This window comes from Vanessa tameamea, chromosome 30, assembly GCF_037043105.1.
Source record: "Vanessa tameamea isolate UH-Manoa-2023 chromosome 30, ilVanTame1 primary haplotype, whole genome shotgun sequence".
Lineage (NCBI taxonomy): Eukaryota > Metazoa > Arthropoda > Insecta > Lepidoptera > Nymphalidae > Vanessa > Vanessa tameamea.
The window spans coordinates 5,740,956-5,765,098 of NC_087338.1; the positions used below are offsets into that span (position 1 = coordinate 5,740,956).

Here is a 24,143-nt window from a genome sequence, read left to right on the forward strand (position 1 = left end):
TTGATACAATACATTAAAAAAAAATACACATTTTATATAATGTTAAATTTTAAAATTAAATAAATGATAAATTTCTTTAATATGGTAAATGGTAAGCATATTTGTAAAAAAATAATACCGGCATTCTTTTTTAACTATAATAAATTATTAATGGTTTAAGACTGTTAGTTTCCTATTTAATAATGAATATTGGTGTATTGTTAAAAATAGAAACTTTAAAATTAAAATACAGATTGCTCATTGACATCAAAACACTGGATGTAAAATTACGGGTTAAGAATGTACGCTTCGCAGAATAATGTTATAATGTATAAATCATTCTGAATATAGTGAAATTCATTTGTGTATTTTGACGTGAGCGTAATCGGTTGTGCATTTCCTATTTGTGTTAGCAAATTATGTTTTATGCAATTACGTGACTAATGTATTAAGAATTGAATATTTTTTATAAATAAGTGAAATTAACACGCAATCATGGCGTTGAGCGCCGTTGCGGAAGATTATTTTCGTTCTATGAATCCTATAGCCTCAAAAATTCACGAAGATATTACCGAAGCAAAAAATTCGTATGAAAACATTTGGGATACGCTCACCGACAAAGAAAAGGTAATTATTAAAAATTCTCTTACATCAATACTGAAACAATATAGGATTATGTTTAAAAAAAATTACAAAACTGGCAAATTTGAAAGTCTTTTTTTATTACAGGCGGAAATTATAAATGAATCGATCATTAAACCCGAAATAGTTCTCAAATATGCATTGCTGGAAAGTTTGGAATTCGATTTAAATGAACCACCAGTCCGAAAAGATAATTTAATGTCGTTCTTTGGACGTGAACACGGATTAAGAATGATACAAGATGAGAACACATCATATCGTGACGAACACTCTGCCCCTTTCATTTATCAGACGAAGAGTCAATTGAATTTATGTGTGTTGAGTGAGCACAGAGTGTCCAAAGATGTAAAATGTACATCACCACCACCCATAATGACTGAACTAGCACTATCTCACTCAAAAGTTGTTAATGAATTAAAAAACGCTTTAAAATCTCATGACGTATTAAAAAGCACTTTTAAAGATAAGGAACCTCATGACAGGGATGTGATATCTCCCACTGGCTTTATAAGCAAGTTTATGGGGAATTTTAAGAGCAAGGACGAGGAACGGGAATGTTTAATGCCGTCATTACCTCAGACTCAGATTGTGGCTTCATCGGAGAACTTTTTTAGAACAAATTTTAAGAGTCCCCCGAATGATAGCAAATTTGATAAGGATTATAGGAGCAGTGTTGTCAAATCACATAGCGGTAAGTACATTTGTTTATCTTCGGTTTTAAAAGTCTTGTGTATCTTAGTAATAGTACATAGTAATATTCAATAGTAAATATATTGGATTTTATAATAAAAATTTAATATATATATTTTTTCTTAAGTTATTAAAAAATTGGTCAAATTAGTTTTGTTCGCTCTGGTGTAAATGTTGAGTGAGGAAGTAGTTTGCAAATATTACAGGTCTCCTCTCCTCTTAAGGAGAAGACTTGAGTCTTTTTCCACCACAATTTTCTTGCCCAGTTTTGAACCCAACCGACGTAATGATTGATTATGAATAATATGTTCCGACCATTAAGTTATCTTAGAACAAAATAGTTTCAAATATAATGCAATGTTGATAAATATTTTAAACATTATATGATAATTATATATTGCAATAATGTAAATAACTACAATGGAAATGTGCATATACATGCATAACAACAGGAAACACTTGTAATAATTTATGAACAAACCTTAATTATCATACCCTTAGTCTGCAGTCAGAATACTAACTATATAATAATACCAACTCTCACAGAACATAGCAATTGTGTTGTGGCTTATACAGCCACAGGTCCTGAGGTCCAGGTATCAAACCTATAAATTCTCCGTCATTATTCCAGTAGCAGCTCGGAGTTATGACTACTTTAAATTAAAAAGACTTATTTACCAAAGTTTTGACGTTATGACATTTATTTATTAAATTTTTTTTGCACATAATTTCCAAAACATATATAATAGAATTACAGTTTAAAAGGTATAGTAAATAAACAATCTTATAACAATATCTTAATTGCCCAATTATGGTTAGTTTAGAAGTTGTGTGGGATTGGATGAACATTTATACTGACTCAAATAGTATACCAAGGGTAGATGTGTAACATAATATATTATTTTGTATGAATAATCCCAACTATAAGTTTATAATATAATTTCTAAACATAGTTCTGGATTACATGTATTTATTATCTTGCATGTGTGAGCTATTATTATTCAATTACCGTTTCACGTACTATTGTTTATAAATATATACTTCATGTCTATAGAAGGATGTTTTTAATATTTTGAAATAGGTAATACTAACATCTATTCTAATATTATAGATGTGTACGTAACTCTGTATATCTGTCTGTTATGTTTTCAAGGCTAAACTGAACCAATATTGTTGAAATTTGGTACGAAGTAAGTTCTTGAAGGATTTTCATGGCACATTGAAATCCTCGCAGGCGATGTCCCGGATTCAGCTAGTTATATTATAAAGTAATATAGAACTAATGATATGTAGGAATACTTTGTGATAATATTAGGTACTTGATAAGTTATTCTTATTGGCATTCAAATTCTCGGACTATTAATATGATGAGTTTTTAAATAGTTTGTAAAATTTTAAAATGTGTTCTTATCTGCGACAAACGCTTAAGTTCAATTATACAATTGCAGTAATTCTGACGCATACTATAATCGGCCCAGTGGGATGGAAGGTCGAATATAATACGGTATTTAAATAAGTCTTGATCACGAATCAGACAGTCGGTAATTATTCAAGGAAATAAAATTTTGCGTGTGTAATGCAGAACGATGTAGTGTCTACCCGTGTGCCGTAACGGTAAACGGCATGTAGCTCACAGATGCGTCCTCTCCGCCCCGTCATTTCTCCCTTGTGTTTGTGTGGAGCTTATGTTATTTATTTTATTTTTTTTAATATTGGACAACATCACATACATTACTCTGATCCCAATGTAAGTAGCTAAAGCACTTGTGTTATGGCAAATCAGAAGTAACGACGGTACCACAAACACCCAGACCCAAGACAACATAGAAAATTATTGAACTTTTTCTACATCGACTCGGTCGGGAATCGAACCCGAGACCTCGGAGTGGCGTACCCATGAAAACCGGTGTACACACTACTCGACCACGGAGGTCGTCAATGTTTGCTTGTTAGTATTTATATATCTCTATAGCCTTTTTCTTTTCTGGCCATCGATGACTTTATCAATAAAATGAAATGTAATTTACAAATTCATAATATGTTTTCCTCAATCACTAGTTTATATGACTTCGGTTTTATTCAAATAATAAGTTTCTATAACCTTGAATTATAATCACATCTGCCGGGCATCCCGAGAAGTTACAGTACAGTGAGTTACTTATCTGGATATATAGTTAGTTATCTGGAATTTTGACGTACACATGTTTAATTTATATGAAAGGTGTCATCGATTGATTTGAAGACGTATTGAAATAAGTTTGCACAATACTGCTCCAGTTTTTGTTCATGTGACATATAGATTTACATAAATAATTTAATACTTAAATAAAATGTCAATAGCTTTGTTACGTAATCTTTAGACGAATAATTTTAATAGGCCTCATTTGGTCAGATACAAGTTTCAGGAATGTTTCGTTATTTTTCTTTACTTTCTGATTTAATTTAATATCTTATATGCGCTGCGTGTGGATATTTTAATTAAATAATATAAAATTTAAATTAATGCATATTATCATTTAATTAATTGATGATAACAAGTAACTGCTGAGTTTACTGCCGGTTCTGCTCTGTATTATTTACTTTTCGAACGGGTGGTAGCTCTACATTTAGTTCAATGCTTTTATGAACTCACTTGAGTGAAGAATACTTTGATTATATTATATAACGACGATAAACAATATAATGAAGACTCAGCTTAAAGAAAACGATAAAATTAAATAATTAACAATTATAATAGCTCCAGTTTTGAGCTACTCCTTGTTACATCAGCTATCTGCCAGTGTAAGTCCCGTCAAAATCGGTCCAGCCGTTCCAGAGATTAGTCGGAAAAACAGACGGACAAAAATTGTGTATACACATATGGAATTTAGTAAAACCCGGTTATTTTAATATTACAAACAGACACTCCAATTTTATTATATGATATAAATATAAATATAGACGATTGAATATAACTCAATAGCAAGAAGCTATACAGGTTGTATATTAATGATTATTTATAAATATGTTCATTAAGGTAATTATAGGCTTACAATAAATAGGCAACCTTTGTGCTGAGGAGCGATTGCTTAATAAGATATGTGAGGATTCCCATAAGCAAACTAAATGTTTTGTAAATACACATTTAGAATACACAAAAACATGCAATCTTCGAACCATTAATGATTTCTCATGACTAATTTTTGTTTATAATTCACCTCGTACTCAGAAAGCGCAGGTGAGAATTTAACTCTGACATATGTAAACACCATTTCACACTGGAGCGTCTGTTAAGTGTCTGTCTGTGATTTGAAAATGATAGCCTGTTCATAAGTAATGTAGTTATTTGCGAGTTACTAAAACTAAAACAAGCGTGTTTTTGTTTTTGTCTCTTTCTCCGGTTGTTCAAAATATTTAATTTTACATTATTATAGAAAGTATTCCTTAAGGTATGCACGGTAGGGCATACCTGACAGATTTACCTATTACCCTAGATGTTGAAATAGAGTAACTACTGAGTTTCTTGCCGGTTCTTCTCGGTAGAATCTACATTCCAAACCGGTGGTAGCTTTAATTAAAATTGTTTGTTAAATGACGATTCAAAAGTGTTTGTAAAAGCCTTCTTGAATAAAGTATATTTTGGTTTGATTTGATTTGTACATTTACACCCGCCAGCTAAGCTAGATTTGAAGCGAAAGCCAATCCTTTTCGCCTTTAAACTTTGGCTCTAATTCCTTGAGTTTTTCTCACAATTTTTCGTAAGCTGCTGCTCTTTAATTTTCAACCTTTAGACTTTTCTTCATCAAAATCTATGATTTGAAGTTTAGGTACATATTTCCTTACTACTATTTCATTCAAAGCATGTAGGTTATTGTATTCACTAAATACTATTATCAACATTTAATAATTCCACAGGATATGACAAGAAAGCGATGTTTTGCTTCCGTTACTGTCGTTACGTTTTAGGATAATTTTATTTAATGCACGTAAAACCATAGGGCAAAGTCGTATTCGATGATTCACGCAGGATAAATAATAATTGTAATGGGTTTTATTAACATATATATGTAATATAATCGTTGGAAAATATTTACTACTGAGTCTCTTGTTGGATTTTTTAAATTATATTCTACAATTGATTGTATGTTTTTTTTTATTATTGAGTGTTAGTAGTCGGACGGGCAAAAGGACCACTTGATGGTTAGTGGTCACCATCAGCCGTAGACATCAATAGCGCTATTTAAAATATTAACTATATTTTACATCGACATCGTCGATACGCTCAAACCGCCAACGGGAACTAAGTTATATATTGTGTCCCTCGAACCTGTAGTTATACTGGCTCATCCTATTGCTAGTTGATACCTGACAGTACTACTGCTTAGTTTTGTTCTGTTCCTAACCTAATCAGACGAGCTTGCAACCACCAAAAACCCTACACACACGTTCTCTAAGTACCAGGAGTACTTATAAGGTCTTACTGGAAAAAAGATTATTTTGATTTACCAGCTTAAATCAAAGAGCATGTTTTATCTACTGTCAAGTTTGTAATAAAATAAACAATCACAACTATTCCGTTATGTTCCGTTGTTTGTTTTGTTATTCGTCGGTCAGTGGAACATGCCTTATCTCTGTTTAATTAATTACGGTACGCCTCGCATTACTCATACAAAGATTAAGTTCTGTATGTCGGTCTCTGTTAGTTTATATTGCATCACGGCTTTGCCCGCTTGCAAAGGGAAACGGGAACATATAGTTGTTAGGTAACAAATCCCAGGGTTGAACCGTAATTGTTTTAATGGTTTTAAAAAAGAGATACATACGTATATTCTATTCCAGACTATAATTTGTCTCTGTGTCAAATTTCATTCAGATCCTCTAAGCTGTTCTTAGTTTTTACGCGTGATTGAGTGACAAATATCCATCGATCCAAACTTTCGTATTAATTATATTGTTAAGATGAACGACTTTGATCGCGAGCTTAATTTTGTCGTTGTTCCGTGAACCTGCTAAAGTGACGTGTTTAACATGAGTCCGTATAAATTGTAACTTTGCACATTCATAAATTTTAACATTTTATTTGAGTGAGTAGCCGCGTGATATTACTCTGCAATCGATGTTCCATTGCTGGGTAAATGGGTAATTACCTTACCTCGCCTCTTGACGAGATTGTATGGAACTTATTCTACCACGATGCTCCAAAGCAAGTCGGTGTATATACGATGGTTTTATACCTTTGAGCGCAAGATAAATTATAAACACATTAAACACGTGAGAATTCTAACTCGCAAAGATTCATTAACATTCACGTAAAACCATGGAGCCATCTTGGTTTTTAAAAGTTAATTTCTATTATATTATTTAAATTAATGTTGTTTTTTTTTTCAGATCTCTCAGAAGAGAACAGAGGCTTACTGTCCTCGAGTCAGGCGTCTTCGGGCACTGACTTCCAGTCAACGGAGACGTTGACGGAGACGAGCACGCTACCAAAGACAGGTTACGATTTCTTAGATAATTGGTAATATATGATACTTGCTTATTATGTATGTTCTTAAAACCTAGCCACAATATGTATGGCCATTAACATACCCTCAATACAGAATTGAATAGTCCGTTCGAATATCGAATGGTAACATATGTCATTTGATAGTTTGAAGTTTGTGCAGTTTTCGAAAAAACCAAACTCGTAACTTTTTTATATTTGATTAAAAGTACGGTTCATCATCATAATCAGGTGTGAAATAAAAAATTCGTCTCCGTCTTATGGAATCTAAATTTGATATAAAAATAGGAGTAGATTATTGAGAATATTTAACTCTATCCTCAGTGATAGAAAAATATCCAGAACGCCATTGGTATAATATATTAATTTGAAGGTAATTTTAAGTCGTCATAAGGCGTCGAAATGAGATTAAAAAAATGCTTATAATAAAGTGTGCTAAAAGAGCGTAATTATTATTACTAGTTTTCAGAATAACTTATTAATTTCTAAGCAAGATACAATTATGAAATACCTAAATTAAATGACATATTAACCGGTGGCTGAGAGAATATTAGGTCTGTGGTTGAATGGACGATGGAACTTTGATGTAGCAAAGAATTTACGATAAAATATAAATATCGTTTATTTGCCGTACTAACAAATTATAGACGATGTCAATTAATTTCAGATAAATATTATAATTTGGCACTAAATTTCATTTTAAAAAAAAATTAAAAGTCATACCGCGCTGTTATTTTTACTGTTACATCTAATGTTTCCCTGTCACGACCAAGTGTCAGACGTCAGTAACGCGTTCTCTCGGCGATCGGAAATAATATCATGTCATTTGTCATTGAGATGTAATGTTACGAGAACAGAAAATAACCTTAGTTGATTAATATAGTTCTATTTTTATCACCCCAGTATTAAAATTGAATTGAATTTTATATACAACAAATGTATTATTGTGAATTTATCATGATATATAATACGAGTTAAAATTATAAACTATAATTTTTTTTTATAAAATACCCTTTTTATATTGTATACAAGTTTTTTTTTATCTGTAAATACTCATAACAAATCATTGGTATTGGCGGGAAAAAATGTTATAAAGTATTTTTCCTCGATAATGGCGATTTTACTATTTTTGCATCGTTTGTTTGTGACGCATACATAACTGCCGGAAAATCATTATTTCTTTATTTTCAATATATAATCTCAGTAAAAGACTGTTTGTTTATTATAAGTGTTATTTATGTTACGAATTATAATGTAAATCAACAGTGCGTAATTATGTATCGCGCGTAATACACTTGTAACGCAGAGGCTTATAGAATAAAAACTGTCTCATATGACGTAAAGTTAAACTGGATCACTTCAAACTGAAAAAACGACAATTTTAAGTATTGTTGTTTAGCGGTTGAATATGTGACGAGAGAGTAGTCCTAGACGGGTTTGCAGTTTAAATTTGTACGGTTTTGGAAACATTTTTCTTTTTTAAGATCTAAAGCCGTTTTCATGCTCGCGCAGGTGCAGTCTGGTCTGTATTCAGCAATAGTCGTAACTTAAAGCCAACTTAACAAGCCTTTAACGTCAAGTAATTATGTTGTGGTTCTTAGAACTATTCTATAAGAACTCGGAACAATAATTAAACCTATTATTTGTTGAGAACTAATTCGAAATTCACCACAGACTATAATATGTCAAAAAGTTATATCTGACATTAACAGTAAGACACTTGTCAAAATAGAGTATCAGTGCAAGTCGGTTTTCAATTACAAGAGTGAGTTCTTTCAGAATAGTTCAGCTGTTTGATTTTTTTTTTGTTCTGTAAACGTTCGTATGCTCTCGTTTTCACTGCATTTATTTTTTATTATTTTTTATACGAAAATGTGCTATTAATTGTAATAATAAATATACTGTGAATAAGAAGTTTTGTTTCATTTTCTTTGTTTATGATGGATAGCAAAATGTGTGTATGAATTAATTATTTATTGATCAATGTATTGAATATATTTCAAAGGCTGTAAAATAGCCGTTTTCACTGGTTTCACACTTATTGACGAAAATGTTTATTGTTTTTTTTTTATGTTTATTTTACGTTTGTAAGACATTCCATCGATTTTTGAAAAGAACAGTTTGATCTCCATAAAATTATCTAATTTTTTTTTATTATTATTTACCGGATAATCATGACTACTCCACCTGTCGGTAAGTGGTAGGGGAGTCCAAACACGAAGACGGCCAGTCAGTCAGGAAGAATGACCGGCACTATCCGCCCTCGCCATACCTGCCTGCAAGATGCCTCTTCACGCCTCATTTGAAGGAACCCAGGTTATAAGAGTAATCTTTACAAATGTTTACAGATATTATGAGTTTGCGTGTCATATTATATATATAATTTACATTATTATTAGTATTTGTTTTGTTATCATACACATATAACAAACCAAATTTTTCCAGAATTTGTGACGTGCATACTGTAAAAGTACTGTTAAAATTAACAAGCATAAACTTGTAACTATTACCCGACTACAGAGGATTGAGTTTTGTCATTAGCTGTAACAATACTTTTTAATTCCGACCAATTATCATCAGTCACAACCACCACTTTAAATGAAAAAGCAACTCATTTCATATACATTTATTAGTTCCCTTAATTTATTTTATTATATATTGAAATCAAATTTCACATATTCGAATAACAGCCAATAAGCACTCTTACAATATTCCATATGTTTTGATGAGACTAGTATCCGGAGATGATCATCCCCTTTTCCACTTGATCAGCCTTCTCCTTGCCGGTCAGCATCTCAATCAGTTTCAGTCCAAACCAGTAAGCTGTGCCGGGACCCTGGGCAAGACATTTAACATTTTGGAATAGCTTATTATTATAATATATTAAATATAATATTATGTCAATAAGACAACAATGTATGATTTCAAATCAGGGACATGACGGATATGTAATTTCGGATCTGGATATGAATAATAATAATATTAAAATTACACGATACAATTTATCTTTATTTATATTTCTTTTTTATATAATCACAGAAAAAAAATCAAATAACCTTAAAAACCAGTTAGCTACTATCTTTAAGTATAATAAAATGAAAAAACAAATTAATAATTAACAAACTTTTTGTCGGATTTGGTTACGGTTACAAAGATCCCTAACATCCCTGTTTTAAAAATAAGTAAAAATATCACATGTAAAACTTCGTATATTAGGGCCAACCGTCGCCGGAACGGCAGCGGCCGTCAGCGTCGGTTAGGATAGACGAGCCACGTGCGGCCGCGCGCCCTTTGCGAGCGTCTCAAGCAATTTCGGTCTCTTAGTGTAGATAAAGTTTAAAATTAATTTACACTGAAAATGCTCGCCGCGCCGCTGCTCTCCCTTACACTGACAGAAAACAACGTGGAGTAGAAACTCGGGAATAGGTCAGATCCCGGACTATAACCTTACAATAACGATTCAACAACAACAACCCAAGAACGACACATAAGTAACCAGAAGAAGACAAACTAAAATTGAAATCCACTAATGTTGAGTGTGATCATCATCATCATCATCAGCCTGTGTCATTCCGCTGCTGGACGTAGGCCCTCAAGGCGCGCCACTGAGCCCGATCTTCGGCCATTCTGATCCATGTTCTACCGGCCACCTTCTGTATATCGTCGCTCCACCGTGCCGCGGGGCCTCCTATACTATTTACACGCCGATTCGCGGTCTCCACTCTAGAACCTTCTTGCCCCAACGGCTATCAGTTCTTCTACACTTCCTCGAAATAAAAACTCGTAAACAGATCAATCTAACAAACTCGAAATAATAAGAAGGTAATAATCAATAGTAACTGACGTATACACAGCGCCCAAAGCCGAGGTGTGGTCTCACAGGAGGCCCACGGAATGCGTGTATGAGTGGTCAAGAGGGCTTCCAATATCCAGCTGAGTATTTTTACGTTATCGAGGCCACTTTGTGTTCCACCAAGACACATCCATCCACTGCCCATTCGAAAAAAAAATGAATGTACATTTCCTGCAGTTAGGCCAAGACATACTAAGTTCTTGAAGATGGGGTTTTAAGCCTGTTCCAATGTCCTGTCACCAATTTCTTCCCTACCAAACACGATGTGAATTACAAACATATTTTAAATATATGAAAATACAATGACTGTATGCCCAGGTGACAGTTACTCTAGTTACTTATATATTTAATTAACAACTGGCAACACTGACTCTGCTCGTGACGATGTTGCCGTCCACGACCACCCTCTCGCCCTCCACGTAGGTGTAGTCCGACGTGATGTTGTCCTTGGTGGTCGGGTAGGATGTGATGCGCTTGCCCTTCGCCACCCCGTGGGCTACGAAGGCTGTGGGGGCTGAAACATATAACAAGAGACAATCAATTCAATGAAAATGACATTGGGAACTGATGGTAATTAATAATCTCTTTGCTTTCTCAGAGGAACATTATAAATCATTTCCAATAAAAATTCACTTATGACCAGATTACCAAATAAAAAAAAATCGGCGAATCGGTAAGTTTGGTGGGCTACAGCAATTGCGTTTTGCTGTTATTAGTTGTGTGAGTAATTTAATATTTATTTTAACTCAATTGATGAAAGAACAAAAAGTATGGGGAAAATTGTTGAATATGTTATACTAACAATCATAAAAAACTAGAGATGTTCCGATTATAAGTTTGGTCGACTAGCAGACTAACCGATTAGTCGATTGTACAATTTTTTGCTTTAAATTTTTTTTTTTGCAATTTACTTTTTGCTTTAAAACCGCAACCATAAAAAAACACCCGTATTGATAACCTTTCATTCTCTTGAAATAAGTTTCAATAGTAACAAATATTGATAAAATTAAAAAAAAAACAACTGTCTTAGTATATAAATAAAAGGATATTCTTTGCCCCTTCAAAAAATATAATTATAGTTTGTAGTGGCAACATTTATTTACAAGGTCACGCTACAACTTCGTAATGGTTCACTCTGTCTCTGTTACAGAACTATCGATAGTTTGATTATCGATTTTTGACATCGAAATCTATTCAGGATGTCGATAGTACTATCAAGAGTATCGTTTTGACCGCAAGCTCCCCGTGATACTCTAGATAGTATTGGAGTATCGAGAATCAGCGAATGAGTTTTGAGTCAAAAAATTCTCATTAATGCTTCTTGAATCGAGGCCCTGATTCGTCATTGAATATTGTTATTTTATTGAAACGCATCTTTGGAGATCGACGGACTAATGTAATTATGTAAACTTTACACTTCACGTACAATTTTTAAAATTAAGGGTATACTTTAATATTTCGTAAATCGAAAAATAGTACTAAATGTATTAATTCTTATACTCTTTACTGGCACAAATTCAATTAAACTTATTAAAATATATTGTCGTTACCTGGCTCACTAAATAACTTATCTTCAGAAAGTAATACTATCGAAAAATAACTGGCTATCGATTGTCTATCAATAGTGGACTACTGATATGCAAGACTATTCTATATGCCACTGTCAGTCAGTAAGTCTGCCTTACAAAGATGAATAATTAAAAAATATACATATTTTAATGAGATTTTATGTCTCTCACCGGCACATATCGCGGCGACTATCTTCCCGGACTTCTCGTGTTCCTTTAAAAGAGTACCCACGACGTCCGACTTGGAGAGTCGCTCGGAGCCCTCCAGCCCACCCGGAAGTATTACCTGGAATAAAAGAATAACAAGAGCTTATGAAAATACTTGAAACCTGATATGTATAAAACTAATCAAGTCCCATAGCTGGGCTAGTCTTCTCTTCTTTTGAGGAAAGGTTTACTAATATTTGCCTGATATTAGCTATGCTAATATTCTCGAAATGATTATCATAAAATGATCGATGGTATACGCCTATATCAAAAGACACCAGAAAATATAATCAATTTACCATTAAACAAATTAAAAATATTATTCAGACAAAAATGATCAATAACAAGAACACTTCTTGGATAAATATGCCTATCAGGTTCCAACTAGAGATTAATTAAACAATAATTGTAAATACTAATATCATTGTAAATCTATCCGAAACGGTGGCAGAGTTGAAATAATGCTGATTAAAAAATGCTGTGGTAAAGTTACCTTCGATAAAATACATTTGATTTGATCATGGTAGGTAATCACATTGACAACCATAATTTTATGATTGATACAAGCCAGCTATAACAAAACTGGTTATGTCAATGCTTGGAGGAAACCTTTAGCCCAGAGTCCAGTAGTGGGATGTTTGAAAAATGGGAAAGGATGTATAAATAAATAGAAAAAATGTCATACTCACAGCATCATACTGAGAACTTTCAGCCAGCGCATTAGCCAATGATTTGTCTGGCAAAAGTGTTACTTGTCTCGAGCATAGAACAGGGGTCTCCCCGTCTAATCCAGCGAGGGTCACTGTCACCTGGGGACAAGGTTAAATAATAAGTATCCATGAGTTGAAGTTATTAATGTCCTCTGTATCTCTTTCAGCTATTACAGCCAATTTCTCTATTTATCTGGTGGTGTATGCAAGCATCATTGAATTAATATAATTTTTTTAAATATATTTAATTTCTTTACTTAAAAGTACTTTTGAATCTTAATTTTAATCTATTATAATTATCTTAATATTATTTTATCGAAATTAAAGAAAATATATAGGACAAATTAAATTTAAAGTTGTTCAGAAATATAGATGCTACCAAGAAGACACAGGAAGAAACTCAGTTGTTGCTCTTTTCCATCAATCATAATCAAATCCTGTATAAAAATCAGCAATATTTTTATATATTGATAATTAATATCTATTCCAATGGAAGTAGGAAACAAGACAAACAAACCTTAGATTTACGTATTTCATGCGATTTGCTAATAACTCGGCTATATTGTACATAACAAAGAGTTTATGATTAATATACACTATTACACTTAACTACTTATTTCCACTTCAAATTTTACTTCCGAAATTCTGATAACATTTATACAATAGATATAACTGACTTACACCGCCCCTTCTCAGCATATCAACAGTAATGACAGTCTCCATTTCTTCAGCACCTTGAGACAATATCATTAGTGCTGTTTTTGACATTGTTGATGATGAGAGGGACCTGTGTAACATACGTAAGATATTATTAGTATATATATAATCTTCTAGTTGACGCCTGCGACTTCGCTTATGTATTAAGGATTCGGTTTAATAGAATGGTCGTTACAGAATGACAGACCGATAGGGTTCATTTCGTATTTATAATATTAGAATAGAAGTATACATCTAAAGTAGAAAAACAGGTACATATAATAGCTCCGAATCTGACTGGCTCCGAAATATGTGTAGTAAAATAAATTATTATTTTTAACAAACTAATTTTATTTTTAACGAAAGACCGACTAAGGTTAAAAAGGTTATACTTAATTTCTTTGACTACGTAGGTATTTTAAATTAAAAAAGTGTATATAAAGACTTACTTAGTTTGTAGCCAAATAAAATCAGCAGTATATTTAGTTGTTAAAGCTAATTGTGATATTGATTTAGGATTTTTCAAACTAAATCGTTTCAGCAGAAACACAAACATTAAAAACTGTGGAAATTGACAGTTAAAGTCAAGGTCAAACAATTTTATCAAAATTTTATAAAACAAGAATTTTGATTATGTAATTTAAAAGTATAACATAACATGAGTAATTATATATATCTACATTAATTATAAATCAAACATTTTTCATAAATGTATTTATTTGAAATGGTAAATATTTTTAAATATTAGAATTTAATCTATATATTTGGATAAATTTTTAACCTAAGTATTATTTTTTTATATGGTATTCGTAAAACCAATGACAAACACGACAGATGTTCGTTGACGGAAACTCTATTATATCTATGGCCAGCTTCCTTTCTTTTGCTCGCTAACGTCAAGCGAACAAAAAAATATTCTTTTTTTGTTTTATTACTTTTACGAATAAACTTGACCTTTATAAATGAATCATGTAATTTCTTAACTCCGCTAACATTTGGTTTTTTCCTATAATTTTTAGTGATTGTTTTAAGTTATTAATAAGTGTAAAAAACATTGTTAGGTTAGGAACTAGACGTTATAAAAAACCTATAATTCTCATTTATGTCATTTAAAATATAATAAAGTAAATATGGATTTCGTAAAACGAGAAGACAACAATATATTCGACGAAGAAACCTACAAAATGTACTTGGAAACTGTAAGTAATAAAAAACTTTTCGAAACTTGTTGAAGATTTAAAACTTTTTAGTACTTCGTTAATGATACTGGCTTAATTACTAACCCAATGTATATAAATTTAAATAATGATATTTGTTCTTACGGTCTCTAAATTAAAAAAATAATACGTAATAGAAAAAAAAAATTATCGGATTTTTATCTTAACAGGATAAAATGTTTTAAAAATCAACTTTATAACAACTGAACTTGTAATTTTTAATTTCACACTTTTGAAAGCGAATTTCCCTTTTAAACTAGTTACCATACCCTTATGTTTATTTCATTAAACTATTGTTTTATTTCAGTTGCAGAAATCCCATATGATAGACACACCAGACTATCAACATACTGCAATATCCATGGAACAGCTCCACCAAGCGATGCAGTCATCCCTCAACTCCAGCTCACTGGTTCACAACTTTCAACTACCATTATCACCAAGACAAATGTCCACTCTCATGCTTAAAACTAACCATATCACTCGATCACTAAACTTCAATGAGCTGCCGTCTCATTTACCAAAAAATCTGACGATGGAAATGGAGCTGATATCTCTACCTAACGATTTACCTCATAATCTGCGGCACGATGATATGTTAACTCAAAATCTGTCTCGGAATCTTGATATAACACTAGCACGGACGTTGAATAATGAATTGGAATTGCAGAACACTCTATCTCACGTTCAAAGCTTACAAGAACATGAGTTAACAAGAAATATTGGTGCAGAGTTAAACCATAGTTTAAGTAGAGTCAATGACTTATCACAGAATATAGGCCGTGATATTCCACACGAGCTAGGGAATGAAATTGATTTATCACACTTGAGTCGGCAAAACTTAGAGCCTGATGTTATATTAAGTCAAGAAGATTCGAGAAGAAGTCACTCGGTCCAAGCTGCCGTTGATAGTCATTTATTGGAGCAACAGTTGGTACATAGATTGGAACAAAACATGGCCCTGAGATTGGACCAAACTTTAGATAGACTAGATCAACCATTAAACCAGCGCATCGACCAAACATTAGCACAGAGATTGGATCAGAATTTACCACAAAGATTAGATCAAACATTGGCTCAGAGGCTGGATCAAAGATTGTTTAATTCGAGCTTATTGCACGAACAAAAGTTGGAACCAAATGAACATTTGTACTCAGTTGCATGTCATATAAAATCTGAGCAAGAGGATGATGGGTATTTCTATGACAACATGAATCAAGGAATGGCCAACACTGGATTAAATGGTAAGAAATTTTTTTTTTACACAAAATACTCTAGAATTGATATATTTTCTAATATTAAACAATATTGATATATGTTGCATTAGAGAAACTATTCTTTTTATTGTTGATAACAGAAAAAGTTACATTAATTTTAATGTTATGTTTTTGATGATGATTTCATAATTTAATATGGCATTTCAATCCTTATTTTTATACCTTTTATTTGACGTAAGCAAGAATAAACTTATCCATATTGGACTACCCAGTAAAAAGTTATGCATGGTCATACATAAAATTTATAAAAATATATGTGTCAAATGAGAAAAAAAATGTTTAAATAAAGGAGCCTTACACTAGCTGCATATGGTGTGTTAAATCTGATGGGTAACTTTGTTAATAAACGACATTATATCTCCTCGGATAATCGGTTGGTGCCATCTAACGGCCGACCCTAGCACTGCGCGCGCTCATTGGTCGATATAAATAACGTACGCATCCCCGGCTCCGCGTTACAAACTTCCGTCCCTTGTCACGAAATCATTCAAACAAATAGCAGTAAAGAGAGAGGAAAGATGTTACGTGTAAAAAAAGTAAGCTACAAGAAATTTTATTCCATCGAATGAAGTCTAAAAACATGTGTCGGATTAAAGTTGCATGAATTCTCAATCGTAGAATTTAAAAAAATCGTTAAAATCTTACAATATATATTAGGGGTTTTTTTAATTTATTTTAACGTGACGATTAACATCACGAGACGCCCGGCATCGGCAGATGTGAAACAGCGAAATTGATGGTTTTTGTATTAATTTATAATTTAAAAAAAACAATTCGGTTTAAAATAAATGTATATTTCTTATTATTATAATAATATATAGCAATGTAGTTGAATTCAAAAGCGTTAAGGCGGAGGCGAGGGGGACGCTCTCTGCCCATAGGAGAGCGTCATGCCGTTTGCTGTCACGGTTTACGAGTTGGTGTATACGTCTCGAGAGCAGCTTACAGTATTCCAACCACAGTAGGAGTCAAAACAAATAAACATTTGACCTTGAATTGACGCGATATCATTGGTCGAGATCTTAAATTGTCTATGGTACTCAATGTGGATTCGTGAATTTTTTTTATTTTGATTAAACAGAAACTGGTTGTAATAGAAAATCGCATTTAATATGTTATTATTAGGCTTGTTTATCTGTACGTGTTTTTCTGGAATTAAAACTGTCTGGTTAACAGATTAAAAAAAAATGTCTTGATCAAAGATTATAAGTCACTTTTTTTTAACAAATCGACCATCTCGGCTCTAGTGACAATGTTTAAGCGAATGACATAACACATCAACGACTGGGAATTACCCACAGATAACATTTATCGTAATGGAAATAGATTTAACTAATATCATGAATGTGACAATATTTATCCTCTTTCAATTTGGATAATACGTGTTTGTCTGAATACGTTTAGTCTGTGCCAATTTTAAATACTAGCTGAACCTGTGGCTTTACTCGCACGAAAATTTGTATAACTTTATAGCACAAAAACCGTCACCTTCCATTTTATCCCCTTGAGAAAGACTAAAAAAAATTAGCATACCTTACCCATAATTACCAAATTACTTTTACCCAGGACACAAACTGTCGTCATACCAAGTTTCATCTAAACCGGTTCAGCGGCGTGCGTGAAGAGGTGCTTTCGTATTTATAATATTAGTATGAGTAGATTCGCTTTGATTGGTCAAATAGTCTTTAAAAATAATTCCAGTAATGTTTCGAAGAGCCGCAATTAATTATTTTTTCTTTCCGCGTAAATATATCTTTACTATATGTGTGGTAGCTTCACATTCTAATGTTATCAATTAATATATAGGTTTGTTCATTTTTATCGCTGTACACATATAGTAAAGAACGTAGGGCATCTAACACCTGCACCCCCCAACCCCTATGTGACCGTAGTCGCGGGCGAGTACTAGTTTAATACAAACCTGTAAATTGACGATATTAAAGTACCCCTAAAGGCCTACTTAAATAAATTATACTTTGTTTAATTGGAGATTTAATCTATGGCTTGCTCAACTCCTACGTGTTGAATTATGGAATCAAAATGAATGAAAAAGTATTTTTATGCTATTATGTCATTACGCGTCAGATAACATATGTTTAAAGTCAATGTTATCATTTCTCAAGATATGAAGGCCAAAGAAATGTATAAACAATAATTATATATGCGTACAATACTAAACACAAACTTTCTAAAAACTCGAAATCAAACTTTGGGACATCAAGATGCAGACCTTTGCTAATATTCAGACTTAAAAAAACTAAACTATCATGAATTGAAGAATGAATTCATTTAAATATTAGCCAGTGTTCCGGGGTTTAATGTAAGGATTATAACGATACCCAATACATCCGAATCTGTTCAGGCGTTTAAAAGTTATGTTGGAATAAATAAACTAACACGTTTCTCCACAAGATGAATAAAGACAAATAAAAATCACATTGAATTGACGAGATGTCATTGTACGAGAGCTCGAATAATGGTAACAAATGAATCAACCAATCATGTCGTGTCGATTCAAGGTCGATTTTTTTACTCTATGTCAAATATGTAGGCGGACTGGGAAATGGGCCACTTAATGGTAAGTGGTCACAACTGCCCATAGACATTGGTACTATAAGAAATATTAATCTCTCTCATCACCAAGTCGACTAACTAAGATGTTATGTCCCTTGTGCCTGTAGTCACCCTGGTTCAGTCAGGGCCGGATCATAAGTTTAGGGGGCCCTGGGCTAACACTACTTAGGGGCCCACCTAAGACATATCTGAACGTAGACTTGAATTAAATTAATTGAATTGGTTTGATTAATTGCAGGACTCGCAGGGCTGCAAACCATACGATCTGTTTAATTTAATAAAGTTATGGATTCTTTCATAGGCATTATCGTCTTTTTTGACTTTGACTTGACTAAGCTGGGCCCCCTTGAATCTACGGGGCTCTGTGTCTACATAATTTCTTCCATTATTTAGTTTTCAGCTTGATTTGTGTTCATTTATTTTTATCTCTCATTATAAGAACTTTTGGTATATTTTTAGGTCTTTTTAGTGTAGTTTTTTTTCTATGTGTGATATCCTTTGTATTTTATTCGAGCCACACAAAGAATATGTGACGCAAACAATTCTCACGTCTTCGCATTGTGTTTAAAGTCAGAGTCTACGCCTTTACATAATTTGAGCGTATAAATAAAAAAGAAATTAAAAATTTTGTTTCGTTTTTTCAGGTGAAATTCCCCAACAAGCGGACCACAGTCAGCCGAGTTCGAACCTCCATCACGATCAAATATACTCCCTATATAACAACCAAATACCCATTTCGGCTTTAAATCCAATAGATCTATATTCCCGCCAACAAAACTACGTCCAGAACTACATCACTGACGTTTCCCGTGAAAATCCCCAAAACCTAGTCGTCCATAGACAATTTGACAACTCCAGTCCGTACACGGAGGAGTTTAAAAAGTTGCGCCAAGATGGCGAAGGCGGGAAAAAAGATTCGAAAATCGAAGAGCCGAAAGAAAATCTAAAACCGACCGATCAGAATAAAATGTATTATGAATATTCGAATGATTATATGGTTACTGAAAAAAATGAAAACGATCCGAGTTCGAATAATAAAATACCGGACGAGTTGTCAATGAGTATAAAAGGTGAATATGTTTGTTACAAATGCAACGAAGTTTTTCCATCGAAACGCTTGTTGAAACAACACGCGAAAACGTGCGAAAACGGCGAAAATAGCGAATTAGAAAAGTTAGGTAAATTTAGTTGTAGCCAGTGTGCTTATCGATGTCAGTCGCCGGCGATATTGAAGATACACGAACGTACGCACACAGGTGAGAAACCTTATGCATGTACGTTCTGTGATTACAAATCCGGTCAGAAGAACAACGTCGCAAAACACATCCTTGTCCATATGAAACAGAAACCTTTCGGTTGTCAATACTGTGACTATCGTTGTGCACAGAAGAACAATTTAGTGGTCCACGAAAGGACTCACACCGGTTACAAACCGTTTGCGTGTCCATTCTGTGATTACAGAACAGTCCAGAAACCCAACCTGGTCAAACATATGTATTTACACACAGATCAGAAGCCGTTCAGCTGTGATATGTGTAATTACCGATGTGTGCAGAAAACGAACCTCACGAAACATAAACAGAGACATTTGAACGAGAAAGACGGTGATAAAATTGATACCAAAGCTCCGATCAAGCCTTATAAGCCAAGACAGAAGTCGGTCAAGTGTCCGCATTGTTCATACAGATGTGTTCAAAAATCAAGTTTGGAAAAACATTTGCAATTCAAACATAATGATTTAAATAGTGATATCGTTGACAGTGACTGTGGTTTGAATTTAATGAAGACTAATACGTGTGATAGTATACAGAACTTGAGTGTTAAGAAGGCTGACTATGAACTGCCGCAAGATAAAGTGTTGGAACCTTTACCGTTGCAGTCGTAGCATAGCTTTTAGTGTAAATAGTTTTTGAATTAGTGTGACTGAAGTTAATTGTGAGTTAACGGTTTCCATATGTTTGTATGGAATGGTGCAAAAGTTTTATTTTTGCTATGTAGCTAGGTGAATTACAAAGGGATTGTGTGATTTATACGCGGTGTACTTATAATGTTAATGCTCTCTTATCTGTGTTTTTTATTGGGTGTATTATATTTAGTCAATTTATTTTTTTAATTACACAATATATTATGGTAACATTGTTACAGATTTGTAAAATTTAATACCATTTGTGTCTATGATATTGGCATAGATAATTTTTTTTTTATTTGATTGTCAAATAGTTAGTCGACTGTGACAATATTAATTCAAGCTTATGTACTTTTAATGTCCTGGAATTGAAATTTGTTATAAGCTAGTCAATTGTCAAGTTTTTTTTTTTTAATCTAGTTTGGATTAACATGTAATTTTTTTTTACAATAAACTGTGCTCAAGATTACTTTCCAATAAAATAAGGTTTTTGTTGGTAGACATTGTTGTGGCATTCTGTAAAGCTAATGTGATAATTTTTTTTTTAATTTTCACATACTGATTTTGCCAGTTTTAATAATCTTCATATATTATATCAATATATGTAGGCCCTACATAGATACAGAATATTTTGACATACAGAATATTTCCTACATTGTAGGCTCATAAAAGCACTTTTGAAGGTCATATTTTATTGTTGCATTTATAGTAAAGCTGACACCAATTCAAAAGCATCACAAGATTGTACTGAAACCAGCAAGAAACACAGTAGTTACTCTTTTCCGTCATTTTAATTTTAAATTACATTGATAAAGTACAATTAAGTTTATAAATATCCTTTCTGGAAATCAACTAATAATAATTATTGTTTATTAAAGACCTATAACTATGATACTAATAGTAATTTGTAAATTACAACTTAAAAACTGTTTGTTTTTGGGGGTACAAAATGACCTCATAGACCTACTGCATGTAAGGGTTAAAAAAGACTTGAGCACATTATCACAACTACTTTTATGAGTGTTGAATTTTTTTGAAAATAGATTTTTTAAGTGGTGAATGTGGTACTGTTGCTTTGGTGCGGTACACAGGTGTGACTTAGCTTTATAGTGATGCTACATGTTGGTCTTACAGTCTGTGGATCTATAGCCACAGTTATTGTCTATTCCATATGTAGAATTTTTTGATGTAATATCATGTAATAAACAATTCAGTGACTATGGAGTGTTTAGGTAAGGAAAAGCTCCTCATATGGTTCTTCACCCGAACTAGTGTACCGAAATGTATGAAATAATAATAAGACTACTACTGTACGTGTAGAGTATTTTAAAATAGTATTTCTTGATTGGCTTGATTCACAGAAGAATATGAAAGTAGCGCCTCTTTAAGGTGGATGATTAAGTTTGGATGTCAAGTATGCTCCTTCTAAATTTTCATACATATCGGTTAACACTACATATATGCAAAATATAATTAACCTTACCTCTAATCTCCATAGTTTAAAGCAAAGCAGAGTTCAAAATTGCTTCGGAAATTGTTGAATGTACTTTGTAAGTTTTTTATATTCTGATTTTCTGATGCAGTTTTTTTAAATTATGTAATACAATATTTTAGACATACTAATAGTTTTATATTGAGTATTGAAACATTTTTAAAAATCAAGAGTAAATTATTCTATGTCTACGTCAGCTATTATAAACAATTTTGATTCATGTCACCAGACTATTACTCTACCACAGGTTGTGATTGTAGATTTTATCGAGAAGAATCATCAAGAAACTCAGTAGTTACTTTTTTTTCTCAAAAGAAATGAACAATGAATTAACATAAATTTGTCTCTTTGTTTCTTATAAACTATTTTGTCGTTTGATAAAGTATTTAATTTTCTTAATTTGTATGTTAAGGTTGATTTATTACAGCTTTTACAAAATATAATCAAGACTGTCAAATTGTAGTCGTTTTTCAAAGTAAAGTTTACGTTTTTTACAGTATATAATCTATTTGTCTCCTTTTAAATCTGAAATCAACAGCAAGAGAAAGAGATCGATATCAGTGTTTATCGAACACCAAATAAACAGTACATACAATTGTATGTTAGACCGGTATGATTATTTGGTGTTGTCGCATTATTGTAAAATATTACGACTGAATAAGTGAAAAACATTAAAGATTTAAATAATTTTATTGAACATTTTGTACGTTTGCATTAAAATTGTATTATGCTATGAAATTAAACTCATATTATTCGAATAGAAAATAATTGACGTGCACAAGATTTGAATTTAATCTAAAAAATTATAATTTTCAATAACACTGCATGAAGTGTAAAGTAGTAAAGAAAATGATTCCGTATAGTAAAATGCTTGTTTGTAAATAAAGAAAGCGAGTCCAATAATTTAATTTATAAAAAAGCAGTCGTTTATTTCATATAAACTACTAATATATAGTTACATATTATGTTGGATTTGATGATTCCCAGGTTGGTAGCACAAGTTGTATATTATCATACAAGAAATCAATCATAATTTGTTAATAGAAGACTACCGAACACTATCTTGTTCATTAGTTTTATTTCAATGGTTAACATTTATAAAAGAGGAATTGAAACGTTTATTTACAGTATTTTTTTCTTATTTGTGGTTTAATTATAAAATACCGCGAAAAAGATATAAAAAGACAAGTTTGACAATCTCTTGATTTGTAATGTAACAGATTATATGACAAAAAAACTTTGAAAAACTATAAATTAGTAATGATAGACTTTTATGGTATAATTTTAAATTTTGATTGAAGACAAATTGTTTAAGAGAATGTTATGTAAAATATATATATTTTTTACTTAATACGGTTCATGTTGTGTGGAGCCTGTGTCGTCATAATATAGAGACCATTACACGAAACGAACTCCCAAAGGAAATAGCTCTTGTGCGCTTGTTGGTGATGTGTGTGACTTTCATTAGTCAACATATTTTCTACATGCCGGATTGGTCTCGCCTGTCTAGCCGCACGCATCGACCGCACGCACGCACGCATCGAGTTGCAAGTATTTTTTTTTTCGTAGGAGTTCGGCCCGTGGAATGGTCTACGAATGCCTATAGGCTGTGATGGTATTTCCATAATAAATTAGCGTTACCAAGAGATTTTAATGTACCTAATGTTTTGACATCACATTTTTTCTAATTGTAAGTTTTATTTTAAGATTTCTAGTGATATTTTTAATGTTAATCTTTTCTATGTTCTTTTTTATAATTAAACGCCGCTTACCAAAGTGAAATAAAGTGTTTGTTTAATATTATCTGCTTGTTTGTTTAATATTAATGCCATTAATAACTACCAGTAGCG

At 32.4% G+C, this 24,143-nt stretch overlaps 3 protein-coding genes across 3 annotated transcripts; 2 read left to right on the plus strand and 1 right to left on the minus strand.

Annotated features, from left to right (window-relative positions):
- The first annotated feature begins 282 nt into the window (after nt 1-282).
- LOC113391559 (uncharacterized protein) lies at nt 283-7,717 on the plus strand. The gene is made up of 3 exons (XM_026627552.2): nt 283-606; nt 709-1,312; nt 6,679-7,717. The coding sequence occupies exons 1-3, from the start codon at nt 475-477 to the stop codon at nt 6,810-6,812; spliced, it is 870 nt and encodes a 289-aa protein (XP_026483337.1). The 5' UTR covers nt 283-474; the 3' UTR covers nt 6,813-7,717.
- Nucleotides 7,718-9,404: 1,687 nt separating this feature from the next.
- Nucleotides 9,405-14,467, minus strand: LOC113391560 (protein dj-1beta-like). Its single transcript, XM_026627553.2, has 6 exons — nt 14,277-14,467; nt 13,813-13,918; nt 13,111-13,230; nt 12,386-12,500; nt 11,018-11,160; nt 9,405-9,629 (listed from the first exon to the last, which is right to left on the minus strand). Exons 1-6 carry the CDS (start codon nt 14,381-14,383, stop codon nt 9,525-9,527), a joined length of 696 nt encoding a protein of 231 aa, XP_026483338.2. The 5' UTR covers nt 14,384-14,467; the 3' UTR covers nt 9,405-9,524.
- Nucleotides 14,468-14,699: 232 nt separating this feature from the next.
- Nucleotides 14,700-21,357, plus strand: LOC113391556 (zinc finger protein 630-like). Its single transcript, XM_026627548.2, has 3 exons — nt 14,700-15,026; nt 15,352-16,288; nt 19,540-21,357. The coding sequence occupies exons 1-3, from the start codon at nt 14,958-14,960 to the stop codon at nt 20,778-20,780; spliced, it is 2,247 nt and encodes a 748-aa protein (XP_026483333.1). The 5' UTR covers nt 14,700-14,957; the 3' UTR covers nt 20,781-21,357.
- The last annotated feature ends 2,786 nt before the right edge of the window (nt 21,358-24,143 follow it).